At 41.2% G+C, this 16,306-nt stretch overlaps 1 protein-coding gene across 1 annotated transcript in view; it reads left to right on the top strand.

Moving 5' to 3' along the window:
* rhbdl1 (rhomboid, veinlet-like 1 (Drosophila)) overlaps positions 1-16,306 on the top strand; it is a 56,416-nt gene that overhangs the window by 32,859 nt on the left and 7,251 nt on the right. The window contains exons 6-7 of the mRNA XM_035407360.1: positions 13,928-14,028; positions 16,229-16,289. Coding sequence (XP_035263251.1) covers positions 13,928-14,028; positions 16,229-16,289 — 162 coding nt within the window. The remainder of the gene's footprint in view (positions 1-13,927; positions 14,029-16,228; positions 16,290-16,306) is intronic.

Raw genomic sequence — 16,306 nt, forward strand, 5'->3', positions numbered from 1 at the left:
CGGAGAAATGAGAAACAAATCAGTATTATAATACATGTTTTAGCCATGTTTATGTTTTCATTGCATTTAATGTTGGGTGAGGCCCAAAAAATGATTACAACCAGGAACTGGTCATTCAGAAGTAAGGATGAAGTATATTGCTGGTTTTTTACAGGCCACAGTCTGAACTAAGCAAGGCTGAAATCTATACCCCAGGACACCATGGTGCATTGCAATATATAGATTGAGCAGGACAAAGTTACTGGTTATTTGTCCTCCCATTTAGGCAATTGGGGAGGATAATGGGATAATGACCATCGCTGCCAGTACCTTATGACATTTATTAGAAAATAAAAGCAGGGATAATGACACATTGAATTTCATAAATAATTTTCAGTTTGATTTCATTCTGATTTTAGTTTCATTCCCATTATGTGATTTTTTTCCCCCTCTCAAGGCTTTTCTTGCTGGAGTGTGTGTGTGTGTGTGTGTGTGTGTGTGTGTGTGTGAAAGAGAGAGAGATGGCATCTGTGTGTAGATGCATGTATGTGTGTGTTTGCTGTAGGTGTTGTGACTGGGCTATTAGGGCCCAGTGAGTGGGGCGACAGCTCAGGAGGTAAGAGTGGTTCTCTGGCAGTCGGAGGGTTGCCGGTTTGATCCCCCGCCTTGGGAGTGTCGAAGTGTCCCTGAGCAAACACCTAACCCCTAATTGCTCCCAACGAGCTGATTGGCACCTTGCATTTTGCTGTTGGCGTATGGGTGAATGAGAGGCATCAATTGTAAAGCGCATTGGATGTATAAATATATAGATGAAAGCGCTATATAAATGCAATCCATTTACCATATTAGTAGGTATGATGCACATCCTGTTCTTTGAGAAGGAGGCCGTGGCCGGCGGGCCACAGTGAGACCCGCACTCCAGTCACATCCATTGACGAAATGCAGATGCACACAGCCAGCCCACCCTGTATGCACTCACACAGAGACGGAAATCTCTATCTCACCGAGCAGCCCGTTTCCTCTCCACCGACGTGCCCTTGAATTTAGCATTACTAATGCACCTGCGTTTAAATTCTGAGGGATCTGACAGAAAAACTGCTGTCAACGCAGACTTCGCCCATAGATGTGAAAGCAGCCCCTTTGATCACTGAGTGCGAAAGTAATGCATTCTGAGGTACGCAGACAGACGCTGCTGAAAAACAGAATCGTCTATATGGATGAGATTCCAGCAGGCCTCAGACGTAATTCTGTTTGCTGTTTCCTATTTGCTGTTCAGACACTGTGTGTGGTGTGGGTCCCTGTGGGTAGCCAGTGGGAATGGTGCTTGCGGAGCATATTGATTTTTCTCCTGCCCCCTGCACACCCAGGATACATAAACATTATTATATCTCCCCTCAGCTGGCTAATTCACATAGACTGACATGTTAGAAAGAACAATATCTCAGTATAAAGCTACTGCGAATGGAGGGGTATACTTCCGAGTAGCAAGTGGTGTTTCAAGTAGTTTGGAATCAGAACTTCAGTGCGGTGTTCTGTTTCTGATGTTCATTTCGTGAATGCATACCATTCAGAGATTGAATTTATTGGTTTTTTTACCTTTCACCATTTTGTGGGCAGGGATGGGGGGACCCCTTGTGTCATTTCTATAAAGAGCCTTCAGTTATACTGAGGCCACTGCAGCCTTGTTAGAGTCAGTGTTATTGTGAAGGCTGTTGCTTGCACCTTCCCATCCCGGGTCAGTCTTTGTGAGGCATGCATGTGGTGTGCTATGTTTCCCTAAAGAATCGTGGTTCTGGGGATGTGGGCGGGGGAGGGGGAGGGCGGTTGCAGAGACACAGGGCTAGCTGATGCAGCACACCGCGCTCCACTGCTCACAGGCACATTGTGACACTCCAGGACCCCAGCAGCAGCAGCCTGTCGTTATTTATAGGCCCTGATAATAATCCCACAATATGGTCATAACATGACACACAGCGGGGTAGTGGGGAAGGTGGGGGGTATTCATAGCCGGTCTGACCTCCCACCTGACTCTCAGCAGCTCAGGCAGTTGATCACTACTGTTGATCTGAAGCTGCACCAGCGAGCAACACCCAACCAGTAACCGACTGCTAGACTGACTTAGCTAGCAGTTTTTACTTATGAGCCAAGCTGAGTCAAGCTCAGTCATTTAGCCAGTCAGTGATTCTGTCCTTCCCTGTTCCCATTACTGCTGCAGTATCAGTCTCTAACATGACTGGTCATGCCTTTGTTTGGATTTCGAACACAAATGGTTTTTTCTTTGTTCCCTAGGGCTTCACTTGTAGACAGGCTGGTTGAGAAACACAATATTGATATTGTGTAAATGTGTAAATTGTCCCGCTGCCCTTCTTTTTTCGTTTGATCTGATACAGAGGGGCACAGAGGATCAGCACTGTTTGCCAAATAATCAGTGAAAGGGAAACAGTTCAGTGTCAAGGGTATCGAGCACTTAAACAGCCATTTGTACACAGCGGTGTTAATAGCCCTGACAGAAACACAGTTGACCAGCTGACAAGCTGAAGTACCTCTTGTGCACTTGTGGACTAAGAAGAGTGTACTACACCACCGTACAACACACAGAATCACATTTGCTGTTCTGTGTGAGTATTCAGTAGATACAGTATCAGATGTAGTATGGACTTTTGCTCCCTCGGTCACATAATATTTGGGGACCTTTGCTGAATTGGTGTCAAGATGCTATCACTCAACATGCTCCCTGATAATGTTTTCACTTTGTGCGGTGACATCTGGTGAGAGCTGACTGTCATCCATTACCTCTTCTAGTTCAGCTCTTTCACTGAAAATGGTACATCTCCTTAGAGTCTGATAGGATGGATAAATCTCTGTCCTCTCTCTGCCGGGGTTAGTGCAAAGCTTTCATTTCATCTAATTTAATCAATGCAACAAAATGCAATTAGACAAGAAGCACTGATAGAGCTTGTCTATTTGAAGAAGAAGTGTGGAATAGACTATATATCCCTGATATTCCTAATTTTCCTCTATTCATAAAGCAAAAATGGAACTTGGATGAAATGTTCTCTATCAGAACAGGTTTTCTATTTAAAACCTGCACCCTACATCGAGGACAATTCCACACCAGGAGCTCCCTCGTCCCCTTCTCTCATGACACCTTTGAAAATATGTGCACAGGCTCAGCATTGTAGTGAGCAACATATTTATGACCCTGGCATCCAGGAATATGGTAGGTGTAACACATGAGCCTTGGACCTTTGATATCTGGTGTGTGTGTGTGTGTGTGTGGGGGGGGGGGGGGGGGGGGGGGGGGGGGTGCTTTGAAACATTCAAGAATGAGATGAAGAGATTTTCAATCTCTCTCCCTGAAGAACCTTTTCTCAAGGTCATCCTCCAATCTGCCTTGAGCTGGAAATTGATGATTATGGGGAAATTCTGGGGAAGGGTCTTGGCCAGGATAATTTCACTGGTCTGTACTGGCTTCTCAACTGAGGTTGACATCCCTCTCATCTTGTGCTGGGGTGGTACCATGGGATTTGGTGGCTCACAGAGAAGAGCAGGACTTTGAAGATGTAGTATGAGGTAGATCAGCTTGACCTCCTTTAGCCAGGCTCTTTTGTGGAAGATCTGAGTCTGAAGGCTGAACTTTAGCGTCCTGCTCCCATAGCGACAGGGCACCAATCCGCTATCACAGTTCCTTTCACATCAAAATGACACCCTGTAAATTAACACAACAGAGGATTTTACTTTGAGCTTCAGCCGAGCGGAATCCACAGACATGAAGGTCACCAGTTCAGCATTAAACAGGGACAGACCGCATGTGTGTGGAACATCTGTCTTTCGCTGGTTAGTAACCCATGGTTCTGCAGAGCTGTAGCAGATCTGAACTGGTTTTCCCAAGAAAGAAGGACTTCCTTCGCTTTCACCAAGCTTCTTCATCAGTGTCAGTTTAATTCCATCATGTAACCAAGGTAATTAGATGGAGCCTCACTGGAAGATGTTGCCCCTCATGAAATCCTGCCAGAGTCCTTTCTCAAGGACATGAATCTTAGTGTGGCTGCTTGCTTTCAGTGGACTTCCAGCTAGCATGTAACGGGCAATTTAACATAAAAGGGCAAGGTAAGGCAGGCCTCTTTCAGATTTGTAAATAAATCAGATCATGCACTTCCCCCTTAAATATATTAGCCAGGGAAGGCAATCTATGGACTGACAGAATGCTGACAAGAGAAAATATCTATGCAATACCAGCAGTTTTTGTACAGTCTAGATGGATCTTTCTGAGGTTAGGATGTGTAAATAGAGAATCTTGAACTTAAAGGATTCTGTGAAGTAAGTCAAAAGGTGGTCTCATTTCCATCCCTTTTGCTGAAGACCGACGATAGCTTTCAAATGTAAGAATATTTTACTGTGTGGAATCAGCAGATATTTGAAAATACATTTAAATAGGTAATATGTAATATATTGGAGCGCACATACACTACTCATATACAGATAGAAGCAGATCCATATTTTTTGTTGGACTAATGGAAAACATTGGCTGTTGATGTTGAATGAAGTGGATGTTTTAAAACTGCAGTTTTAAGCACGTTTGTATGCATTTGTTTGCACATGAAAATGCATTCTGTGTGCATGTGTGTGTGTGTGTGTGTGTGTGTTCGCATGCACCACTGGAGTTCACAGGAGGGTCCTAGTGGAATTCTTTGTCTGTCACATTAGTTTTCACCATGGCAGAAATGAATGAGGACTTATAATGGCTAATTGAATTCATGAATTTAGTGCTGCGGTTTTGCTACTTTTCAGGGCTGGATTTTGGCAGAAGATGCCTGGAATAAAATGTGTAGTCAGCCTGAGATGGAAGGTCATAGAATTAACAAAATCAATTAGTCCATAATGGCAGTGGGACCTGTTTGATACAGCAACCTTATTGTGGCTGTGATCTGAGTTTATTTGACATATTTGTTAAATAATTGTTTTGACATAAGGGTGTTTAGCTAAATTCTGCTACATTAATTAAATCATGGAATTTTGTCATTCAGTTGTGGGAAATCAAGGGAATGTTTTTTTCTCTGATGGGCCATAATCATATACAAGCATGGTTGTCAGCTAATGTTGTATAATGTCTGCTGCAAATTAGCTAGCTGGCTAGCTAACCAAACTAGTTATTTAGCTAGCCAAACAGTCATGTTAATATGCTCATGTTAATAATGTGACCAAAGTGGCCTTCCTTCATTTAAGAAACATTCCTAAAGTAAAGTCTCACAGAGGGAGATGCTGAGAGTTTGGGGCATTCTTTTGTTAAAAGTAGGTTAGATTATTGTGATGCACTACACTGTGATATTCCCAAGCATACTATCAGTCGCTGCACCTTCCATGAAATGCAGCAGCCGAAATTCTGACAAAAAACATCAATTGGGGGGTTGAGCTGCATTAAAATAGCTCCACAATTGTTCAAATGGCATGGACTAAATTACCAGCCCATACCATTTTATGTAGAAGAACCTAACCACATATTGAGTATTCGGTAATTACAACATTATGCAGGAAGATAGCTGAATATTATCTAAAGGTAATGTGACATCGATTGCCTTAGCCAATTTTTTTGTAAAATTATAGCTAAATTGCATTCATGTTTATCACAAAAACAGGTGGTTACAGAAAACTGAAGGTATTAGTTTTACCATTAGGCCACTGTATGGGCTTGCATTGACTTCATTGCTCATCCTATTAAATGCTGCCAAAAACCAGTGAAACATTTCCTTCTGTTGCACATTGACTAGAGTTGTCTCCAGTGGTTCCCACTGCAATTTTCTCATCAATATTTTGGATTGACTGGCATATGCTAAATGTACTCCTCCTTGTAATTACATACTTTATTTGATCTTCCATGATTTATAATTAAGGACAGATTACCAAACATAATGTGTTTTCTGGTCAGGTGCTTCGGACATTTTAGCTAGCAAACTGCTAACCTGGGTCATTACTTGGTAAATGAAACCATGATTTGGCACAATCTGTTCTTGGTGTTGGTTTTGTCACCAACAGTTTAGTTTTCCATAGCGGCAAAACCCAGAATTTATGGCAAAGATTAATTCTATAGACCTTTTTAGAAATTCTATGTCTGGGAGGCAAGCAAGTGCTTTGTACTACCATTACTTCAGGACTACCAATGAGTTGGGGTTGACATATGCCTGTTTTCCTGAACTGTCCCCATCATACAACACTAACATTGGTTGTATACAATATATTAGTTTACACTGAAATGTGCAGAACAGGAGGCTGTTTAAAAATGGCTGGGAGACCACCAATAATATTTTAATATAATACATAAATACAAAAATAATTATTGCCTGATAGATAAGGGGAAGAAATTTCACAATTTGGGCTTTAAACAACATAATCTTCTATCTTCAGTAATCTTATTGCTTCAGTTCTCTGAATTACTACTCATAACTGCTAAAGAGATGCACTGTGTAAATCTCAACTGTAGGCTTTTCTCACTCTGTTATTCCTTTCTGTTCTGTCCTGTGGATGGCTCTACTCCGCTGCTACGGACTTCCTGAGCTGCCAAACATTACTATTACTGGAAAATATTTACTCAGAACACAGTGCACATAATCAAATAAATCAGCCTGAATAAAAGTGACCTAAAAATTGGTACAATTGCAGGTAATGTTAATCTTTGAGCTCGGGGAATAGCTGGAAATGCCCTGTGATAGATTGACGACCTGTCAAGGGTGTATTCCGGTCTCTCGCCCAATGCACGCTGGGATAGGCTCCAGCAACTCCTGCGACCCTGACCAGGAATAAGCGGGTATAGATAATGGATGGATGATGAATAGCCAGAAAATAGTTAGCTATACTTCAACTTATATTAGCCTGTAAAATTGATATGTAGCTTGCCGGATAGATTGCCGCATTCTGATCACACCATAACATTAGCTGGCAAGATTTTAATTGATTTCCAAGGCTTTTTTGTTAGAGTCATGGTGTAGCACATGCTATGCTTTGCCCTCTCCCAGCAGGCCTGAATTAAAAGGATAGTCAAAGTTCACTTCCTGGGTGTTTCGGTTATTATTTCTATTTTGGTGTGTTTTTGATTTGCCCAGACAGTTTTTATGTGCAATGAAGGATATTTTAGATGTACACAGAAATGTCTGATGATGGGGTGATAGTAACAATAGCTACATAGGGGCATTCAGGGGTTTGTGGTCTAAAGGAAGAAAATGCATTTCAGGTAATACCAAAGCCGTTTATATAGTGATGAAAACATACAAGAAAAACTGAAATAATATCTCAGCCTATGCTTTCTGTGCCTCTTCAACTTCCAAAATTGATATACAGTAACTTTTTAGGAACCAATGAAAATTGAAGGCTGTTTTAATGCATTCTCAGCAACCTGACAGAAATCTAAATTTTCTCTGAAATGAACTGTGGATCTGGACAGCAGTCACTATTAGCAGGACTCCTGCCTAGATGATGAATGCTTACTGTCTATGTATTAGTCCATGGAGATTCTGAATAGAGTTCCTGTACAGTTCTCATCTATCTCCATTGGATTATGCGGTTTGACCACAAGCCATGCATCAGCTCTTATGAGTACACCCCATGACTTATAGCACGCCTGGCAGGCCTGTATATCTCTCACTGTGTTCTCCCAGCAAGAATTATGCTTATAGACATGGTAGAAGTCTTTTATATGGGGAGTTTTAATGGCTCCAATGTATTGTAAAACATCAAAATGTAACAAAGAAGTTGTCAATCAGGGCAATTTAATTGAGCTCTTTTTAACACAATCAGTGTTTCACTCAGTTATAATCTAAGTAGACATTACAAGTTGGATCTTAATAAAAGGTTGTAGACAGGGGCGTCGTAGTGGGCGGAAAAGTGGGACTGACTGCCCAGGGCCCAAATGGGGGTAGGGCCCTCAAAAAGCCTGGAATGATGCGTGAGAGACATAGATCAAGAGAGAGAGGGGGCCCACAGAGACTGCTTATGTATAGGGCCCAGAATTTTGTGCTACACCCCTGGTTGTAGAAGTACATTCTTTCACACAAAAAATTAATCATGCATAAAGGCTTACATATGTATCTTAACAGTCTCATTAATTACGTTGTTGTGTAATTTTATGTCATGTTTGTACAGGTGGTGGTCTAGTGAGAATGATAACGCATGTGAAAATGTTGTTTACTGCTATACTGACATATACATATGACAAGTGTTAATATGATGCATCTAAGAAATGTATGCCCTTTTGTAATGTGTTTATAAAATGCAGACAAATAATTTTGTGTGTGTGCTTGTGTGTGTGTGTGTGCGCGCGTGCGTGTGTTCGTGTGTGTATGTGTGTGTCGTTGTGCAAATGAGACCAAAGGAATACCCATTCAGTGGGGAGAATTTCACAGAAGGGCCTAGTTTGTTCTGGACACTAAAAACAAGCAAGGTTCAGATTTGTATTTCCTCAAGAAAATAAAGGTTGGATTGAGCCAGTAAAACAAAGGCAGCATCTCCTTACAATATTTTATTTGTTTGTAGAATAATTATGTGGGATATGCTCCCTCTGTTCCAAACATAGGCTTCTGCACTACTCATCTTTAGGGGAAGAAAGACCTCTGACCATTAGGAGCTTAGTAGGCATTTATCCTGTAAAGACAGCCGTTTGTGTTGACTGGTATCTCAACCACATGCTTGATCTCCAGCATGCTAGCAGGATTAGCAGAGCTGCAGCTCTCATTTCATCATCAGTTGGAGCTGGATAGCCTCGATGTGTCAGGAGAATGCCCAGCGGCTGCAGACTGATCTCATCAGCCCAGAGCAAGCTCCAGGCACAAAGCAGCCTGTCTGCTAGGTAGCTATTCAAAATGTCACTGACTATCATTTCTGTCAATCAAGGACAAAGTACTTCAAGAGGATTTGAAGTTGAGGTTGTAGAAACATAGAATTGTACTCTAAGAGAAAAGATTTGAATGGAAAGCTCATAGTTCAGTCCTTTGTTATATTTCAGACATTTCTATAGATTATATTCCTTCCAATATACTTGTTTATTTGTTGCAGCATTTATAGTCCCTTTTGCTTATTGAAATAGAACACTCTGGATGTCTAATGTCTAACAGGATGTCTAGCAGCATTGTCCATCTAACAGACTTGGAAATTGTTGGCTATTAGAGGACAAATCTGTCAACAAGTTTGTTTGGCTGCTGAATAGAACTGCAGTTGCCTGAAAAACAAGTTAATAGAAGAAACAGCTGCCTGACAGACAGGTTAATGAAACATATAGTCTGACAGGTAGGTTAATACATACAGAAACCTGGCAGAATATTAAATAGTAGATATGTCTGCCTATTTATCTATTTCACTTGAATCTGTTGAGTTTTCCTGTATATTTGCATGCCACAAAGAAAAAATTGACTTTTTCACTTGTTGGCATCTATACAATTATTTAAAGTGATATTTTTTACTTAGGTCTAATTATATCCATCCATTATCTAAAAATGAAAAACACAAACTGGACTTTTGCATTTGAATTTGAATTATGTCGGGATTTTTGTACACATTGAATGAAAACAAAATTTAATTGCCGATTTGCATTTTCATTTGAAATGTGACCAGACTATGCTTCCACAGTAAACCTCTAATGTGTGCTGTAGCATGATCACACAACAAACAGTTGTTCATGTTATTGCTACCTGCTGGTAGAATTTTTGAATTTTCACTAGGTCTGGAAAGGGTTCTTACAGTCACACAAAATCTGTGTCTACACAAGCACCAATGTAATTCAGCAGGGCCATGTGCACATCAAGTCACACAAAGAACAATCATCTCTCACATAATGTCACTGCAGCTGCTCATTATGCAAGTTACTTTGATTTGAAAAAAAGTCTTTTATATTTCAGAGCTACTTTAATTAGTTACAAATTTGACTACTTTGCCTAAGTCAAAAATGGCTAAATGGGCTACTTACCCCAATTTAGATTTTTTTGTTCATCTTCATGTGAAATTATGATCTTTTTTCCCAACAATTTTAATTCAATTTTTAAATTATAATTATTGCAAGAAATTAGTGTAGGCTACAATGCAAAACAGGGCATGAAAGTAGGCCATAATCTATCGGCGTGATGGCAAAAAATATAGGAAACAAGATCAATATTGCAAATTACCCATATTTTAAGGACAGCAAATTTAGCATAGCCTGTTTGTGGCTGGAGAACTTTGGCAGTTAAATAGGCCTATTGCTGTATTAAGGTGTACAATGAAAATATATTTATTGTAAATTTCACCTGCCATCCATGCTTTGCAGATCTACTGCTACATACTGTATACAGGTTCTACAGTAAGGATTTGTTCATTATACAGTACTATTGCTGTGAAAATGGCAAAAGACATTTACAGTGTAGTTTCCCATTTTCAGTCCTTCTGGCTGATAGTAAAGGGGATTGCATTTTTAATAGCTCCCTATAAGAAACCATTTGGGTGATTAATTCTCTCGTACAGTGTTCATGCTGCAAAAACACAGGCCCAAGATTGAGTCAAACCAGGGCTAATAACTGTACTCAACATTCTCAAGGTTATACCTGAGATGTAGGCTAACTTTTCCATTTTACTGTCATTTTGTCAGGATGCAAGTTGACCCGACCGCAGTTATTCTAATACAGCTATATAGCATTTTTCTGTTTTGATTTTTTCATGGTTTTTCCAAAAGGTACTGTGCTCTAAGCAGTTTACACTTACATTTCCTTTCTTTCCTTTACAGAGCAAAATGGTGCCGAACTGACACTAATGCTCCCAGTTCCAAAATATCTCTGACAATGTGGGAAAATGACAATAAAATTAAACCTTTTTTCTCTACACTTGAATTTTATAAAATGGGAGTTCCCACAGTTCTAGGTCCGCTGCCATTAGGCCTGAACTTATAGAGGCATCCAAATAAGGCAACAAAGACACTACTGTCAGGCCAAACACTAGATGTAATAAATGGAATAATAAATAAATAAATAAATAAATAAATAATCTGCTTCACAAATACTGCAGACCCACTGCAGGACCTCACTATCTCTTGCACTGGCTGTGTTAGGTAAGAGTAAAGCCATGTCTGACCATCCATAAATATCTGAGATGCTGTAGTTGTTATTTATTTATCTGTGCATCTCTATTATGTTTTTTTGCACAATGGCAGGAGAGGATGAAAGTGTGGCTGCATCTCCGATGGCCACAGCTCTGAGAGGTTTTCATTTGCCCCTCTCCAGTGCCCCCAGAAAGGCTCCCAGGATGAGGAGCACCATCAGTGATGGCTTGTTTTGCCACATGATCCATATTTCATGTACAGATAAATTCACAGATGTGCCCTCTAGTCTTTGAGTCAACAAATTATGGAGACAGTAATGCGATCATCACGGGCACTAGGGGGGTTTCGTAAATATTGAACTGCAAGGGCAAGAAGGTAATTAAGACCTCTCCTGATCCGATTTGTCTGTTAAACACATTTTAATGCCAACAATGGCGCTGCCTGATAACTTTGGGTTTTGGAGGTGCTCTTAGGAGAAATCTATTAGTAACCATTGGGACCAATGGAGATTGTGTTTGTATATTTTATAGAGTGTGTAATGCCCTTCTCCCAAATACACGTTTCAGACACAGTTTAAGCAATGGATGCCTTGATGATACTCAGGGAGGGTTGACACAATATGCACCCAAGAGTATAAACTATAACCTATAATGATATTAATAAACCTCACATTAAGTTATGGCATGTTAGATCCTGGTGTGTGATATGAACCCTCACTGTTGCCAAAAAGGGAGGTGGAGTACATTGAAGTGCACACTTAGTATTCATGTCCCAGCTCCTGAGCACCGAAGTTGTGCCAGCAGGAAGCAGGAAGACTAAGGGCATCTGTACTCCCACTGGTGACCCTGTTCAGGAGGCCCAGAGCCTTTGTGCTCTCTCCACTGCACAGCACAGAGCTTCCCGTCAGAAAAGTTTGTCAGCACAGTGGAAGTGCCCAGGGCCCTTGCTAACTTCAAAACGGCAACCGAACACCTGGTTTCTCAGAGATGTGCTCCCATTCTGCCATTTATTTCCACCAACCTCCTAATGAGGAAGCGCTATGTCCTCAAGATGCATACCTCTTGTCTCGCTATTGTATCTGTGTCTCCACATTCTAACTTTCAATCTTTTTTTGGGAGAAAATGTAGCGGAAGCACCGGACTATAGAGAATGTCATGACTGCATTTGTTGAGTCAATACATTTAATTTCATTTTAGTAATTACTAAATGATGGATATATCACAGTATGCTGCCTCTAAGTGTGGAGATCTCTTAGTATCTTCTGGAATTACACTGAGCAGTTTCAATAATAATAATAATAATAATAATAATAAATAGACAGATTGGGAAGATACTCCACGGTTGCAAGGGTTCTCCATTTGGAGATAATGGTTCTTACTGAGGTTTGGTGGAGCCCCAGAGCCTTAGAACTGGCTTTGTAATTCTTTCCAGACTGATATATTTCAACAACTTTTTTCTGATCTCTTCTGCAATTTCCTTTGTTCGTGGCATAGCGTGCTTTGGAGAAACTTTGTGGTGACGACCTCACTCTGATGGTAAGGTTGAATATGAGTACGGTTTAGATTCAAGATGGCTGGCTGCAATCAAGCCTGGCTGTGTTCAATCAGCTTAATCTAATAATCTATTAAATTTGGTTAATTGGTTTATTGAGTGACTAAGGGGGCAATTACTTGATATGGGGTTGATAACTTATTTCATTAAATGAATGAGTGACAAATATGCAATAGAAGAAATCAGGATGGGGGCAAATAATTTTTGCACAGCACTGTAAATGTGTGTTAATCTGCTGTCACTCAGGCTGTTGTAAAAGTAAATATCACAAACCTATTTCTGGGCCTGTCAGAAATCCATGCAAAAAGCAAAAACCAGCATCAAAAGAAATGGAGGGGAAAATGACCATGAATAAAGTGTGTTGAGGCGTTCCCATCTGTTACATGATCATTCTGTGGTCATGACTGTATGACTGATGGATGACATACATTCAGCAATTCTAGAATGCTCCCCACCCTCACCCCTGGGCTATCTAGAGCTGCTAAATGTGCACTTATTGTTCTGCAATTATAGGCACATAATGACGCACCTGAATATGCATCATTTTTCACATTTACATTGTTTTCTACTGAACACCACCATATTGCACATTACCCTCTGGCTGCCCCACCATTGTGATGTACATACAGACTATCAATTTAGTGTTCCAATGTCGCTTTAGTTATTTTTGCACTTACATAATCTGACCTCTCTTGTATCTAATTGGTCTTATTAATGGCACCTATGACGCTCTTTTTTTGAATAATGACAAAGCATGATTGCTGGGTCACATTGTACAGGCTAAAAATACCTCTGAGCCAGAAGACAAATGATGTTGCATGTAATTTAAGAAATGTGATTCAATGTGTAGACAGCTTTTTTGTTTTGTCCGTGCCATTTGTGGCAATATGGCCCATTGCCTTTCCTCCATCTTTCTGTTCACACCTGGATTTTATTTAAATAGGCTTGAAAAACAGCTCACCAAAGTGCAGCCCACTCACCACTCGCCCTTTGACTAAATTTCACTACCTTGGGTCACCGCTTGAATCAATGTGTTTAAATCTCCTTACTGGGAAGAAAATGCTGTACCATCTTTAAATAGTATATTAGTATAGTACACCCATAATGTGGAAGCGTTGCTACCTGTTTTTAAACTGATTTCCTGCTTGTTTGGGACAGCTTGCCTTTGTGTCTGTTATATGCATGTGTACAGAGGGCAAGCAAAGGTCAGCGTGTAGTGACACAGTCTGGACTGGATGACCTTTTTTCTCTTTACACCTTCATGAGAGGCAGAGGGAAAGTGACCTTTAAAAGTGTGGTGTGGAAACTGATTCTTCTCTCTCCTTCTCTCTCTTTTTCTGTCTCTAGGCTCCCTGACTGTGTCCATCACGGACATGAGAGCTCCAGTAGTGGGGGGATCTGGGGGGGTCTACGCTCTGTGCTCTGCGCATCTGGCCAACGTTGTCATGGTAACTGTTATTACTGCTGCCGCTGTTATCGTCTTTATCAGTCTTAACAGGGATAAAACATTTAGCATTACCGAGGAGAGCTCTGTTCTTTCAATAGGCCTTTCATGTCCTTCTTGCTCAAGTGCTCATCCATTTTGTGTGTGCCGGAACTGGGCTTGTATGTAGCTTCATGGCTATATTAAACATGCATGTGCTCACTGGAATATTAATATGCTATTTTTCCATTTAGAATAATAATAAGGATGAGATTAAAGACACGTAAACACACGCATGCCCCAGAGAAATGTTCTTTGGGACGCACGTGTGATTCACTGTCAGCCTACCTTCTGTCAGGCAGTGCTGTCAGGCCAGATTGGTTGATGAAACGTCCTGTCTAGCCCACACAAGCACCATCGAGTCACTCGTGGATCACTTCATCAGGCACAGATGTGAAATATCACAGCGTGCCATTATGGTGAACGTCACCATCGTGTTTATGCCTGTGCATGATCCCCAGATTGATCATTCTCATCGCGGGTGTAATGGCGTCATTTGCAGTTGGCTCAGGCTGGCATTATAGGCAATGAGACACTGATGAATATGGCATACGCAGCAGAGGCTGATGGTCTGAATTATGTCTTATGTCACATACAAGCAAGATTCCTTATTTTGTTGCCACTACATTCCAGGAGATCATTTATGCCAGTAGCATTGCTTATTTACTGTTATTACTGTCATTACCCTGTATGTGGTTCCATCATTCCTACATTCAGACATGTACTGTGGTCATTTAAGAGCTTTATTCGTGTGTCATTTTAACAAATAGAATAAACACGACTGTGAATTTGCTATTTCCATAGTGACAAGCTCACACAGCAGATATCACCCAAACAACTCAGGGCGAAAACATTTCCTTTCCTGTCAGTGCCTTCAAGGAGGCAAACTGCCAGTCCATTTAATGAAAACATTTCTGTGTTTATTGAAAGGCTTTCAGTTGTATTTACTCACCCACGTATTTAGTCTTAAAAAAACATGATGCAATGTGTAAGAAAGGCCATCCAATAACCTAACTGGATCCATCCACCTCACTCCCTGTGTTCTGACGCTCACATACAGTTTTTACCATTGTCCCACACTGGCTCAGTATAGCACACCTGCCTTGCGCAGACTAACCGGTGTAAGTCTGTGAGTGTGAAAGATGTGAAAAATCAGACACTGGCTTGTTTCCATTGGCAGTATGAAATTTTGCAGGTATCTGTCCTGAATGTAATTGGGACGGGGAGTGTGAAGTTTTGTCATTGAACGCAGTCAGAAATAATGGAACAGAATGTGTCCTGAAGATGAAGTGCAAAATATGACACGTACAAAGAGTCGATAAAACAAAAGAATTATGCAAACTTCTTTTGCACAATCACACTTTTATTAGCATTTAACCATTTATGCCTCTTAGCAGTGCAGCCCTACTATAGCACAATGTATACATACATATACACACACACAGTGATGTTAACACTGTCCTCAGCGCTAGCTGCAATGGGAACGCAGAGCTCTGGGAGTAGCTACTTTAATTTTGATAAAAGGAGCAGCCAGATCACACACTTCATCTCCTCCCCTCTCACAGTTTTGTTGACTGCCCTGCACTCCTGACAAGCTCATCATTTATTTGCGCCCATTATTATGAATTTATGATTGCTGCCATTCCTCAGGCCGATTACACATTTGGGGAAAGAAATTTAATAGGTGGCTTCTTTATTGGTTTTCCCTGGGATCTTTAATCTTGCATGGTGCTTACTTCACTTTTTTCTGCGGGACAAATGTCTGCGGTTGGCACCACCTCCTATGCCTGAATGGGCTGGAGATTGCTGTGATCCGTCATAATAGAGAGTGAAAGTGTTGCTCCCAGATCAAGTGTTTCTCTGGGTCTGAAATTACCCTTTGTTTTTAAGAGAACCACGGTGGTTTTATTAGAGCGCTTTCACGCGCTGTTAAGCCATCACATCCCTGATTAATGGAACGGGGGTACGCTGTCGGCGGGAGAAGGCAGCCCCGATGCCCGTGTGCTTCTGTCATTCCTCTCTGTGCCTCTGAAGACTCAGTGAGATGTGGTAACAAACAGGCTGGTCTGCCAGCCGAGTCAATCAGATCTCCATGAACTCTGCCAAGGCGAGGTGCTCCGACTGGACCGTTTGCCCTAATCAGGAGCGTCCTGCTGTGTTTTCAGAACTGGGCCGGGATGCGCTGCCCGTACAAGCTGCTCAGGATGATCCTGGCTCTCGTGTGTAGTAAGTCCCCATTCATT

Source organism: Anguilla anguilla, chromosome 2 (assembly GCF_013347855.1).
Source record: "Anguilla anguilla isolate fAngAng1 chromosome 2, fAngAng1.pri, whole genome shotgun sequence".
NCBI lineage: Eukaryota > Metazoa > Chordata > Actinopteri > Anguilliformes > Anguillidae > Anguilla > Anguilla anguilla.